The sequence below is a fragment of the Silurus aristotelis genome, assembly GCF_946808225.1.
Source record: "Silurus aristotelis genome assembly, chromosome: 10".
Taxonomy (NCBI): domain Eukaryota; kingdom Metazoa; phylum Chordata; class Actinopteri; order Siluriformes; family Siluridae; genus Silurus; species Silurus aristotelis.
In genome coordinates, this window is record NC_139583.1 from 12,452,569 (window position 1) to 12,467,956 (window position 15,388).

Genomic DNA, 15,388 nt, shown 5'->3' on the forward strand with positions numbered 1-15,388 from the left:
TATCAAAAAGCGCTTGGGATTAAAGTGCCAAATAGAAAACAATGGTACACTATGTTATTCATCTTCAAAAACTGACTAAATATTTTAGCTTATTATTTTATGTCTGACTATTTTGTATTTAAAAACAAGAATTAAAATGACACTTGCCAACTCCCAAAAAGGTCTGAATTTGAGGATTTTTTTGGCTTTTTCTAGAATCTGAATCGAATTGAAATTTTTTTAGGCTACGTTATGGCTGCTTGAACTGCATAATGCATGCCTCTTGCCCATTACCAAGGCTTTTCACTTTCGACTTTAATTCCATCAACAGAACATGTTTTGAATCATGCATAATCATGAACACTGATAAGTGGATTGGTCTCAAAAATGTTAACACAAACATGTAATTCATTTTGCAGTTACAACTACACATTTTTTATTATTATTTTAAAGTGATCAATATTCAAAAAATAAACACTTTTATACAGAGTCACAAAACAGCTTCAGAGCAACATAGATCACTGCATTCCAAGACCTTTCAGTAATGAAAGCATGTGGCCTTGAATTACTGTGAGATGGTAAGAGGAAAAAACAACAATGAAAAACCAATATTGACCCCAGCGTTTTCTTACCTTTAGAGAAGTCTATAAAGTGAATCCTGAAAAACAATCTACAGGTACAGATATCAAACTGTGTTATTAATTTGCACAGCTGAATAGCCTTAAAGCTTTAAGAAGTAAAAGAGCTTTTTTTATTCTGATAATTGCAGTCAGAACCCAGAGGGTGCACTGACAAAACAACACTGCCATTGAGAGAGATGATTGAGTAATAAAGAAGGCTGATAGAAATACCAAAAACATGTGAAAAAAACAAGGCCATTTGGTAAAGCAAAGTCCACACTGTGAAAGCATGTGTTTTTGTAGGAATATGAATTCACAGTAAATCACCAGAATTCTTGGACAAAACAAACTTTGGTTTGAAAAAAAAAAGAGAAAAATAAAATGCCAAAGTAGTTGCAAAAGTTCTTTAAAAAGTTATAGACTGCTGTTTACAATTGCCCTGGTATCTTTATGCCATAATATAGCTAGAAATCATGAAAATAAATCCAATGAGGCAAAAAACAATTCAGTCACATTGCGGTTTTTTTTTTCGTGAGTATGATTAGTTTAATTAGGAATCTCAAGTTTCTAACTGTAAAAGCACTGTGTAGACTGAATTAAGAGAGTACAGGTGGGCAGAGTTCTGCACTTAAACGCTTCCTTTAGGACGGTTTATTTTTTTTCCCATGCATAGTTTGGACAAATGTGTAGTGGAACATTTCAGAGAGTGGAATTAAAAAAAAAAAAAAAAAAAAAAAAAAAAAAAAGGTATGACATTCATAATAGTTTTTCCATCAATATTTGGAATTATACACAAAATATCTTAATTAGCTTTGTTAATTCAAATGTTTATCAGTCCTTCAGGCGTAGGTTTGGACAAGGAAAAGTGCTGTAAAACTTAAATACAATACAAAAAAATGGTTCTTAAAGTCAAACATTCAGCATTTTTTACAACACAGTGCAATAAAAAAAATGGGAACCAGATAGGTAATTAGGCTTGAGCACTAGTCATGAGTATGTGAAAGTTTTTAAAACAACAGAATAATAAACAGTTGTGTGCAGCGTACAACTGGTGTAGCACCAATTCAATCCCACTGCCTGCAAAGAAAAATCACACCTGCACTCTCTCTAGAGCACCCTGTGGTTTTTGTAACACCATAAATGGCTCTAGTAACGGAAAGGAAGTCCACTTGCTAGCTGTTTTAGACATACTCATTTGTGTCATCAAATAAGGCTTTGCAAGGTACTGTAGCTTGTTCAAGGTGTAAAGATTGCACTACACTGCAACTTTCAAATGACATACTCCTAAAGATGAACAGTGAGTCAGAGGGAATTGCAGGGATTCACTGGGATACCAGTGTGACTCCACACCTTGCAAAGAGATTAAAGTAAAGCTTTTTTTTATTTTTTTTAAACACTCTGAAGTATATATTTATTATGCTGAACTTCATTGTTGGATTAAAAATAAAAAAACAATAGCAATCTAAAGTCACACACCATTCAAGATTTGCCAGTGAGCGTATAGAGTGTCCATACTATAGTACAGTAAAGACAACAGTTTATCAGCAGGACAACAGGGCTGCGAATGGGATTGTTTGTGGAGTGACTGATATAAAAGACTAAGAAGGAGCACTGACCAGACATCCTCATCCTGTCTTCTCTTGAACAAAACCTTCATAAAGATTGATAAAAGACTGGTGTTCTCAACAAGCTCATATAAAACCCCCAATACTGAGAAAGGATTGAGCGCATTTGTGATGCACTAATTCCAACACTTACCAATTAGATACTATAAATGCATTGCTGACAACTGTGAAAACAGAAGTACTCATTGCCCCAGAAATTACCATGAATAGACACATAACTAAAAACTAAAAACATACAATACACTACCCTTGAAACTGTTGCAGTTAACAGTATGAAAAAAAATATATATACATAGAAACAAAAATATAAATCTTTTTTTTTTCATAAAAAGACAGTAGGTAGTATTCTGTGAAAGTAAAATAAGCAAAAATGTAAAGGACACAAGTTTATATTTTCCCTTCTTCAAACCTCCCATCTGGAGCCGGTAACTTCACAAAACCAGTTTCTTTTGCACTACTCTGTTTTTTTTTCTTTCATATAAAAGATGATTCAGTGTATGGACAAAAATATTGTAATATATCATGAAATTAAGAGACTTGAGTTATACAATTACACTAAGGAACAGACTTTCCCCAAATTAATCATTATTAATGGCTCAGGAAATCTACAATCGGTCCAGGACATAATGCATGATGCCACCATTGAAGAAGAAAAAAAAAAACATCAACATCAAGAACATGAGTGATTAAAGCAAAAGTAAAAGTGTGAATTAATAGGAATGAATGTGGGTTCTAGTGTCCCATCAGCAGATATAATACATGTGTCAAACTCAGTGGTGGGTCATTATAAGGATAGTTCTAGGTCAACTGGGTAAAGATAGAATGTCTCTTTATTTAGTGTAATATAAACGTGACCCTTAATAAGCAATAAGTTACCATAGTAACAACAGCAGAAACAGTAAGGTTGGCAGTGCAACCTCAGCTCCTAGATAGTAACAGTCCCACTTTCATACAATGTTGAGATTGGGCAAGGCAAAGCCACTTGCACATATGACACATGGCACTTGCAGAGTTGAGAGTAACGGTGTAAAGGGTAGGCTCATTTGACATGTTCAGCACTGTGGGAGGAGCAGTAGTACTTTTTGTGTGCAATGAAGTTGGACAGGCTGCTAAATTTTATGTTACACAGCCGACAGTAGCGAGTATTCCCATTTTGTAAAGATGTTGCAAGGACTGCCTTTGGAGTGGTCGGGGATATGTGGCTCACAGCTTTCTCTGGGAGAACCAAGTGAGTGGTGGTATGTCCTTGTGACCCTATCTCTCTCAAAGTGTCAGACACAGGCGACACAGTCAGGGAAACTGAGCCTGTGGGGGAGAGAGCAGGGGGGGCTGCTTTAGGAGAGCCAGTCCCAATAGGATGTTGTGCTATAGGGCTTCCATTAAGCAGGGGGGAGGAGGGCGAGGCAGCATCCCTCTTGTTCTGGCCATTTACACCATCCCTCTGGGGCCTGGGGCCAGGTTTAGGAGGGGTTAGTGGAGCTCCATTGCGAGTATTGAGGCTGTTGCTGGGACTAACATTGGGTGGTTGGACCTCTGACTGCTGCTGTGTGGCAAGGACTAGCCCATGAGCTGTCCTAAAATGCTCCACCAGATCAGAGGTCACCGGCCGATTAGAAGGGCAGTAAGGACAAATCACAGGAGGAGTGCTTGGGGTCTTCACCCCAGGCATAGAATGAGAGGTAGACTCCAGACTGGGTAAGACAGAGGTGTGAGGGACCACTGTAGGCTTTCCAGTTTGGTGGCTTTTGGTGTCAGGATGCAGATCAGGAACTCGATTCTTAGGGGAAGTAGAAGCGGGTCTCTTAAGCCGATGCAACTGCTCCCGGGTTTGAGGCTGCAAGGCGGTGGCAGGGCAATAGTACGTTTTGTGGGCCAAGTAATTCTCAATACTGTTAAAGCTGATACTGCAGGCTGTACACTTGTGGTAATCTGTGAGTGGCAATGCTGGAATATTATTTCCTCTTGAGTTCTCTCGCAAGCAAGGCTTTTTGCTAAGGTCAATTGGGCCATCACTTTCTGGACTAGAGCTGCAAGCAGAGCTTGGAGCTGTGGCCACAGGTGTCCCAGAATGACCACTGGCACCTTCTTGTTTCACTGGCATGCCTGGTACAGCAGGAAGGGCAGCTGCACTGGCCAGGGCTTCATTCCGTGCCATATGAATTTCATACATCTTTTTGCGTTTCCGTGTGCGAATGGGTTGTGGCACAAAGGCAGCTTTGCCTGCCAAGAGACGCTGGTTGGAAGGGTCATGACGTGAGGCACAATAAAATCTCTTATGGACAATGTAGTTCTCATGTCTGCTGAAATGAATATTGCAGGCCTGGCAGAATGTTCGAGTGGTATCCTCATCCAGGTCTTCAGCAGATCCACTCCTTTCTGCAGGGCTCTGGCTCCCCTCACTTACCCTACCCCCTCCAGCACCCTCACCCTCTGAAGAAGATGAACATGCAGTGTCTTTCAGTCCTGGAGTCTCACTCTTTACCTCGGCTGGTTTGGAATCGGTAATTGAGGCAGCCACCGCAGAGTCAGTGTGACTAGGAGAAGCTGATGTTGAATTGGCTGGTCCTGTTTGTGGTGAGGCATCATGACCTGAAAGGGCTGCTGCAGTTACTGGATCATCTGTTACCAGGCCTGACCCTTCCCCTTGCTGGTGTCTGCCTGAGCAGTACAATCTTTTGTGGGCATAATAGTTGTTGATGTTATTGAAGGTAATGTCACATTCAAAGCATGTTGCTCCCTTGAGCACGCCACCAGGAGAGCCTGAAGGGTAGAAGCCTTGTGCAGATGCTGGGACCTGCCCACTCTTCAGCCTGCTATGAACCATCTCTGACATTTTGGCCAGGATTTCAGATGCCTGGGGCATAATGGCAGCCTCAGGGCTAAAAAGATACGGGGGAAGAAACAAAGCTCCACCAGGTAACACTGATGCCCCTGCTCCCAAGTGAACAGGGCTAGAGCCTGGAGAAGGACTGGATGGCTCTGCTTTTACTGCAATGACTGTAGGACTCGTAGGAGAGGACTGATGTGGAGAGCTTGGCTCTGTAGCATTTGCACTATGATTGCCATCCTGCTCTTCACCCCTTGATTCATTCTCTGAGTCAGACTGTGGCTCCTCCTTGATCTTCAGCTGCTCTGGAGAACTACAGCCACGGGAGGTGGCTGCTCCACCATTGGCCCCAGGGCTAGAAGAGTCTGGTCTAGGCATGCTGGCTGATAACTCTTGGTCCTGAGGCTCTGAGAGATCTGAGGTTACAGGGCTACCTTGGCGAGGTGTGTGGCTTCTTTCAACAGGAACCCTGATCTCCAGGTGGGTATGGACATGCTGTTGGAGTAGAGCAGGGGTGTCTGCTGAAAATCCACACACTTGACACTTCAGCAATATGCCAGAGTCCCCCGGACTCAGGCCTGTTAGACAGAAGACAAGACAGAGCATAAATGTAATGTTGGAGGAAAAGAAGATTTAAGTAAAAAAATAATCTAAGACTGACTTTATCTGGTCTGTAATCAGTGTCAGTCTACATTGTAGTAAATGCTGATACTCATGAAATAGCTCAGCCCAGTTGTGATGCCTACCTGAACCCACTGGAAGTTTTGGGGAGTAGCCTTCACTGCGAGAACCAGGCTGACAGACCATGTGGCTAGTGACCAGATGGCTGTAGAGAATGTCTCGAGTTGTAGAGATGAATCCACAGCCGTGGCACAGGCCATTCAGAGTGTCAGTGTGCACCTTCAAATGCCGCTCACAGTTAGCCTTGGTAGTGAATGCCGACAAGCAGATCAAACAGACAAATGGACGCTCCCCTGGAGTACAGACACATATACATACAGTGTGTGGCAAATAATAGTAAGCATTGTTTTGCTTACATGTTTTGACACTATAAAATGTTAAATAAAAAGCACTTAGGGAGCTGTTAAATTGGCAATGCACAAAATGAATAATTCATCAATATTAATCTGAAAAGACGTACTGAGAAACGGAAAGTGAGAGAGTAATAGAGAAAGGGGGGTGTGAGAAATAAAAGGACAATGAGGAAAAAAGCAGTGAGAGATGGAGGGAGGAGGGAAGGGAGAGAAGTAAGACTCACCACTGTGTGTCCTCATGTGGATCTCCAGTGAGCTAGCACTGGGGCAACTCTTGTTGCACTGGGGGAATGGGCACACCCTCTCATTAGGGTAGGAGTCTTTGGGCTTGTCCTGTGGAGGGGAAGCTGTGGCCGTTTGTTTCTGTCGGCTGGCACAGTAGTACATGAGATGAGCTTGCAGGTTCCTCTCACTTCTGTACCAGATCCCGCAGTCTTTGCATGGAAAGATATCCTCTGAAAAATTTGCACCCAAATTTAGTAATACAGATGAATCATTAAATCAAACATTATTTCTCTGTTCATCTGTGGCATGATTTCCATGTGTTTAATAAGACTTTGAGCTAAAAGTAAATCTTTATTTATTTATTTTCATTATTATTTACATTCCTATTTTTATTATTATTAATATGATTATTATTAATATTATTATTATTATTTATAATAAAACCGAGAGGTGGTTGAAAGTTACAACAGGTAGTGAATTGCGCACATTTTAATTATATCTAATTATTAACTAATGACACAATAAATTTCAATGCATCATAAGAGTGGGCAACACTAAGTCACATATAATGTATGACAAACACATTAAAACAGAGCAAGCAAACTGAATCTCCAAGGCAACTGGATTGAGAAGACATGTGTATAATTGTTCAGATCTGGTGTCCGGGCATGTTAAACTGGTTATATTTGATAAAGATCGTAGCACCCCATAATTACCTGTCTCTTTACTACATGACTAATGCTACATAACTGAAGAATAAAGTCGATAATGTTTAACCTTTATCTTAATTTACTGAAATTAACTATACACTCATCACAGCACAAATGTGTCCACTCCCACACCTCGCACGACTCAGCAGCCCATAGCAAAATGCAAGGCAGAGAGATAGATAGACAGAAGGAAAGAGAAAAAGGAAGAAAGCGACAAAGTGTGTGAAGTAGTGGTAGATGGACTTTATTTCCAGTGAATTACCAGTGCTTCCCCTACTCATGTCTTACTTGTCTCTCCTAAAAGTAATACTGCCACCTAGTGGTGGCATGACCAAAAAGCAAGTTTAATGCTTAAACTTCATGGATGTTGCCTCAGTTTATTTGTTTGCAAACCAAGGCCTGATACTCTTTGTCCTTATTCTATCTAAATTACTGCACTTAATTTTGTGCGGACACAACTAACACACACATATTAAATTAGAAGAAACATTCACTTGTAAGTAAGACAATATTGACTCACTGTTAACAACTGCAGTTGCCAAAATGGCAGCCATGCCAGCCTGCTGAGGGAGGAGCTGGATATCAGAAGGCAGGGTTGCTGGGTATACCGGCTCCTCTTTCACTGCGGGGTTATTAGTTTGAGTCACAGCATGCTGCCCTCCGCTGGGCCACAAAATGATGGCCACCAAAGCATCTCCACTGGAGAGCTCCTGCGTGAGCTTACAGTACAGACCATCATCTAGAAAAATAACAGTTGTTGGCTTTAGGCTTTTTTTTTTTTGGCAGTTTTGCAGTTAGGGTTAACCAGATGTATGGACCATTGAGAAATAGAGACAATAATTTCCCAGATCTAGTATTATCATGTTCATTTGCATGTAGTTAGAACTATAATGGTGGTGGTTGAGCCATTACATTTAGTACAGTTAGGGTGTGTTTGTTGGTTGTGTTGAGTAAGTGCTATAGTACCTTGACTGTAAATGATGCAGTTTGCTTCTGAGGAAGAGGAGGTCAAAGGGATTCTTGTGAGCCAACAGTCCTCACCATCACACACCAGACTCTTTATATCAGAAAACACAGACAAGAAATGATTAACAGAAAGAAAAAAATGTTGGTCTTTGAACTCATAACAGACTTTAAAATACTTTACAAACTCCACCCATTTAATTCAACTACAAGCATAAAATGATTTCCACAAGCATTAAAATCAGTATACATTCGAATGATAAGTCTAGGCAAATGGTGAGGTTTACAGGAATATCTAACAGGGTTGATTGCAGGGGGAGGCTCAAAGAAACGGAATGAAATGACCCCATAGAATGCAGCAAAATGGTTAAAAAGGAAGATATGTCAAGACTCTAATGCCTCCAATTCATTTTATTTTATCTCCTGATCTAACATTAATATGAAACGCAGTGTGCAAGCGTGTGCATTTACACAAGTAATATACCTCTGCATAAACAGGAATATTAAGATTAATACACTTGGTCTGTTATGCACAGTTTGCTCTTTGTTCTGCACACTGCAAATGTTCTTTCTGTCTGTCATTTCCACCAACTTATCATAATACACATAGATATAAACACCCCCCCCACACACACACACACACACACTTACTGACATGAATACATAAAAGGTACAGAAAGAAATACAGAAAAATACAGAAAAAGTCCCATTTAACTTACTTATATTATTTATATATGATTGATTTTTATGATTTTTATACTGTTACAAAGATGCCTGCTACCAAATGTTAGGTCTCTTTACATCATTATACAGCCATACATGTATATCTATACTGATCTATATAGGTACATCTATACTATGCTTTGTATCGCTATTCATTATACCCGATACCTTTCCGATACTGACATTCTCCCTGTAAATGAACCTGCCTTTTGAAAGCTTCTGATAAGTTACACAAAACATGACAGACATAATGTAAGCAGAGTTTAATGTCAGGGATGTCCATCTAAGGAGAGTGGCTGACAAAACTTTTTAAATATGTGCTTCAATCCACTAATGGGCCTGATACTGTTACACTAGGTGGCAGTAGATCCACAAGGACTGTGACAGTATCAGGATTTACACTCGCATTCTTGCACTGCAAAAAAAACAGCTAAGCAACTGCTCTGGGTGATGCACAGGTCCACGTATCCCTGTCATCCTACCAAACATTAAAGACAAGAGAATATAAAAGACGTCTCTTCAGAATATAAGCCAAGGATGAAAGGAACCAAGCGTCAGGGCAGTGAGATGAGACAGCCAACCATGGAGGACAGCTGAAGGGTTTCTTTCTAAATCTGTCTGTTCTTGCCTGAAGATATGGTCCGTATTGTATTTCATGGGGAACTAGTGCTGATAAGGAGATAGGGCTCCTTTTGTTTTAATTTGAAACCCAATGCCGGAGCCGTCTGCGCCATAAGTGCTGCGTGCTTCTGCTAATTTGTTTCAGACTCATTTAACACGACTCGACTTTGGGCTCTACAAAAGGAGAGGGCAGTGTGCTCAGCCACCCCTTCTGACTCAACACGCATGGCCACACCTGTTCACAGATTAAACACATTCATTCACAAGCTTTACCTTCTTTTCCCCTCACACACTCGCTCACACAACACAGGCAAGGTTACTATACAACTTAAATAGAAGCCATCACTTTGTTCAAAACAACCTAAGAGCAGCTGCTGGATTCAAGCAACTAATAAGCAATGAAACTTGTAAACAATAAGTATATAACCTTTCAAAACTTTAATCATTACACTGCAACAAGAAAAAAATAATAAGATTTGGTATTTATGCACCATCTATATCCATATCTATCTATCTATCTATCTATCTATCTATCTATCTATCTATCTATCTATCTATCTATCTATCTATCTATCTATCTATCTATGGGGGGGGGGTGTTTCATGTAACGCCTCGTAAATTAAGCTGATCAGCCAATCATTCTAACACTGAGGATGGCAACAGCTTTGTTGCAAAGTTACAAAAGAAGTGTGACAGATAAAGACTATGATTTTGCTTTACTTCTCCCCCACTCATTGTTTCCTTTCTTAATTCAATGCAATACGCTTTTAAATAGAACACATTGTTATATCAACAAGCACCCATAGAGAGTAATAAGTAACAGAAATGAATAGTGATAACAACAATTGTTATTGATCTTTCTCTCACCCACACTCACTTTCTCTTTCCCAGCTTTAAGCTCTTCAATGTGAGAGTCTTTGAGGTGCTGTCTAAGCCCCCTCGTCCGAGTCCCTGTGCCTCATGAATATTAATCCCAGCTTTAATCTGCTTGATTCCCACACTGCTGCCACCCAGACGATAGCCAATCTAATTATTTGGTGTGATATTAAGCAGCAACTCTGCACCACACACACACACACACACACACACACACACACACACACACACACACACACACACACACACACACACACACACACCATGAGGACAAGAGGGTCCCCCACACACAAACATATATGTCTTACTATGCTCGTTTCTTGTGATGTCCTAATTATTAAAATAATGCTTAAATGCAGCTACTCAATGCTCTACCTACACCTAAATCTAACCCTAATCTTGACCTCAGCAACCCAAAACACCAAATTATTCAAGGCTGATTTTATTTTTCCATTCACCTGGAAAAAAATGGACATTCAAAAAATAAATTTTCTCGCCAAATGTGTTCCATCTCTATATGCAGGCCAATTTGGTTTGGATTGGTAACTAAAAAATTATGTTGTATTATGTTAAACAACGTGTAAAAATAATTCAATTCAATTTGCATTAATCTTAACATATTTATCATTTTCACTGAAAAGTATTAAATAATTTTTTTTTTAATAAATATAAATTAATTTAATTTAATGAATAAATATAAATTAAATAATAAATTCCATGTTTGTGTGTATGTATGTATGTATATGTTTGTGTATATATATATATATATATATATATATATATATATATATATATATATATATATATATATATATATATACACATACATATATACACACACACACACACACACACACACACACACACACACACACACACACACACACACACACACACACACAATGAAAATCTCATGGGGGGGGGGGGGGGGGGTTTGTTCTAATTTTAGCATAAAAATTTTCTTATGCTAGAAGTGATGCTTTTGTTGCTGATGTTCAATTGGATTCTTACACTGACTGGATACTCACAGCTTCAAGTTATGATCATGCTATAATTGTAATTTTGCCATCCAACAGTTAATTAGGTCGAACCCCAAATTGTTGCCTATTTTCTATTAATCATCTATTTAAAACTTACATTTCACCAGAAATTTTTGGAAAATTGTGTCTTGTATTTGTGACAATAGTGAAAGAAATAGTAATACTCAGTCATTATGGAGTTAAAATAACTATTTTGAACAAACATGGACAGCAATGGACAGACAGAGGAGGTGAATAATCAAGACCCGGCTCATTTTCCCTTCCCTTCTCCTCTTTTTCTCTTCATCTTTTTATGCTCTGGTACGTTATCTCTTCATTTAATCCATTCCTCATCTCCTCCAAGCCCTCTTTTTATGCACCGACACACTCTTTGTCTCCATCTCCTTCTCGCTATCTGTTCCTATCCCATATCTCTCCGCACATCCCTTTCTCACCCCCCCTTTCTCTCAGCCTCCACTCTCCCTCTGTCTGCCCCTCTCTCTATCTCTCCGCTACAGGAAATGGTTTCTTTCCCAGCAGGGGGGTGGAAAAGGGTGCACACTGTCCCAAACAAAGAGGTCAGTGTGTGAATCCTCCAAAAATACAGAGAAGAAAAGGAAGGAAGATAATAATCAGAAAGCTTCTCTCATCCGCACACACACACACACACACACACACACACACACACACACACACACTCACACTCACACTCACACTCACACTCACACTCACACTCACACACTCACACACACACACACACACACTTTCCTTCCATCTCCCTTTCTCTAATACTTTCACTGTCCCACATGTACATACATTAAATGTAACCATATGTGTTCATACACACGCACTTGTGCCTACAAACAAATTCTCATGCCTCAAAACACCACTTATCTCTCTAAAAAACAAAAACTTTGATCAGCTCCATGCAAACAACATAAGAATATATAACTCTTGATACTTAAAACGGATGAGATAAAAGACTTGAAAATAAGACACTCTTGGAAAGCAGGCTTTTAAACTGCCGGAGATGAGGTTCAGAGGTTTTCCCTCATCTCCCCTCCTCTTTCTCTCTCTATCGCCTGCTCCCTCTTCCTTTCCTGACAGACTTCAGGCAAAGCACAGTCAGATCATCAACTATTAGACACACACATGAAGCCCCTCCTCTCTCCTTTCTCCTCCTTCAGGCACTTTTCCCTGTGATTGTGCCATCATTTATCCTCTTGGGAGTTTTTTTCCAGCCTTTTTTCTTTCTTTTTCTCAGCCCACTATTCCTGTACTTTCTCTCTCCAATTTTGTGGCAGGCTGCATTCTACCCCTATTGTCCTGCCACTGGAGTAGTACACTGACTGTAAGTACACTCTTGAGAATGACCTCTCAATACCACACATGATATGTTTTTCCAACCCGATGCAGCCTGGCATGCTTTTCCCTTGATCACTGAACAGATAATTGAGAGAAACTATAATTGAAGGTATTCATGCATCGCTTTTCAGCAAAAAAGCTTAGGCACTGAGGGGTGACTCTCTGAGACACTCTACTGGCTGATGTAGATAGACTCGACTGATAGAATGCGTGGCAAACAAACCCTATCAGAATGAGTGCGAGACAGCGAAAAAGAAGTGGAGAGAGTGTGTGCACCTCATCTTCACACGCCCTCAGCGGAGAGGAGGTTGTTGAGGAAGGTGCAGAACCCCCCAAAAAAGTGCTGAAGAGCGGTGGGTGGCACTGCTTATCAGAGCAGTTCTCCTGGAGAGATTATTGGAGGATTAGGGGAGACGCTTGTTTCTAAAACATGATGAAAAGACGCTTGGCGCGTGATAAGACTTTGAACTCCGCACTCTTCACCAATGTGCCTTCGGGCAGCATTTTTTTTGCAAAACAGCAAGCATGGCAATGACGAGGGAACAAAAGCGACCTGCATGTTCAATTTGTTCATCACTCATGGATATTTTCTTAATGTCCGAATGAGCCAGCGGCTTCTACAGTGCTGGCTGGTGTGTTTGCTCAGTCTGCATAAATCTACAGCCACCGGACACCAGACAGTGTGTACAGTATATCAGTATATGGCCAACTGATGTCTCATATATTTAAATAGCAGTGGTTGCTGAAACATAATCCTCAGTGAAGATAACTACGTCTAGAAAACTCGCCTAGATTTTCTAACATCCACACACTTAATAAGGATAAAACAACAAAAACAATTAAACAGCAAAATTTTATCATTAAAATAAATTAAATAACCCTCAAGCTGATATCAGCTATGTACACTGATGCTGGAACAAGGGGCACCCACCCCTTTGACATATGCTGGCCACCCACCCCCTTGACATTTTAGCTATAAACACAAACACATACAAATTAACACAGTATTTCTGGTCTATAAATAAAAAAAATTATAATAAAAAATAAAATAAAAAAAGAAGAGGTTTTAACAAAAGAAAATAAGATTTTGTTTAGTAAGAAACTGCATAAAACTGTTCTTATCTTATTTTTATTTGGGATGTGACTCCAGAATATACTATTACTGAAATTAAGCTGCACTGTTTCAGAGTGCAATTCTGAGGTGTTTTTTTTTTGTTTGTTTTTTTAGCAGGAAGCCAATTTTTCCAAATTGTCTATAGATACATGTTAAAGCAGACATGAGTTGAATACGATTTCATCAGGAAAGAAGAAACTATTGTTGTTAGCTTTGGTCAAGCCTAAATAAGTTATCCTCTGACAGTCCTGATCCCATTTTGCTAGTTAAGTGTGTGTATTTGTGGGACTGGCATCCAGCAGAGCACTCATTTTTTGTATAAGTCTGATAGCTTATCTGAGTTGTGCATAGGAAACGTAAATTTGCCAATTGAGTGTAAAGCATACAGGTTTGGCAGTGATGCCGGTGCGGGACTGCCACTTTACACTGGTGCTGAAGCTGCCACAAAGCCAAGCACTTCCTCGACATTATTGGTACTTCAAACATGATCAGTGATGATAGCTTTAACTGTCCCATTATGCATGTCTTGCAGACACAATCAGCCTTATATGGTTCAGGGAAAGCTGTGCTATAATTAGCTTATAATTATAATTGTGCTATAAATAATGCAGTAATAAATACAACATTTTTCACATTAGAAAACAAAAGAAGAGTGTATGATTTCATCACTTGCTTGTTGTCAGCTTAATCCTGAGACTGTGAGTGTAAGGTTCGAGTCTGAGTAAGCGCCTTGGCTTAGAAGAACTAGCCCTGACCCTTTGTGACCCCCACAACCTAAGCCTCGAACAGCCAAGTAGGAGGATGTGAAGGGACAGTGAGTGAAACAGGAATGTGCGATTCTCCGGCCGTTATCTCGTGCAGATACACACTCCTTCGGCTCGCAGATAGCGCTGTGTGAGAGGGAGAGCTGATGTGATAGAATACGAATGCGAAAGTTCCAAACTGAAAATCATCAACAAAGCCTCTGCTTCGATAACAAGGTTTGAGGAAGGGAGGGAGGGAATGAGAAAGAGATTAAGAGGAGGAGGAAGAGGTGGTGAGGGAAAGGTGGAGGGAGGGAGGGAGGGGGTGGGTGCGGACCCAGAAATCCTGATAATAAATGAAATCTTAGAAATGAGAGCCTATCAAGGCGAAATCAATCATTGAGGTTTGTTGTCCAGGAGGATGGCGCCATGCTGAGATAAAAGAGGAGCGTCCGTCTGGGGGGGGAGCGATGAAGCAGCCAATCACACACAGGGTTCAGCCAACAAACCGCACGGTTCCGAGAAAAAGAAGAAGCGAGTTCATTCGACAAGACATCAAAACCCCCATTTGCATATACCCATACGCAGCTATTCTCTTTCCTTGTTTAATAGGAAAGAGAGACTCCTAAATCTCCCATGGTTATTATTGTTTCATATATTTTGGGTATTTATGCTTAGGATAGTTTATAATGTATTATTCATAATTTATTACCTTTTTATCACCTTTTAAACTCAAACCTGTTTTAATATTTTTGTGTGTGAATTATTAAAAAAGGGGGAATGTCTACAGTGTGTTATCATTATTACATTGTTAAACTATTTGGCCAGATAGAAGAACACTCTTAGCATCACATGAGTGGATGGATTTCCAGCACATGACCGCAAGCTTGCCAAACACCAACACACTGTACTTAATGACCATCACATGAACATGAGCAAATGTG

At 40.0% G+C, this 15,388-nt stretch overlaps 1 protein-coding gene across 1 annotated transcript in view; it reads right to left on the reverse strand.

The window, feature by feature from the left end:
- Positions 1 to 386: 386 nt before the first annotated feature.
- The window catches only part of zfpm1 (zinc finger protein, FOG family member 1), a 71,653-nt gene continuing 56,651 nt past the window's right edge, over positions 387 to 15,388 (reverse strand). The window contains exons 5-9 of the mRNA XM_083552028.1: positions 7,987 to 8,077; positions 7,541 to 7,759; positions 6,310 to 6,540; positions 5,798 to 6,025; positions 387 to 5,629 (exon numbers count right to left, since the gene is read on the reverse strand). Coding sequence (XP_083408154.1) covers positions 3,264 to 5,629; positions 5,798 to 6,025; positions 6,310 to 6,540; positions 7,541 to 7,759; positions 7,987 to 8,077 — 3,135 coding nt within the window. The 3' untranslated portion in view covers positions 387 to 3,263. The remainder of the gene's footprint in view (positions 5,630 to 5,797; positions 6,026 to 6,309; positions 6,541 to 7,540; positions 7,760 to 7,986; positions 8,078 to 15,388) is intronic.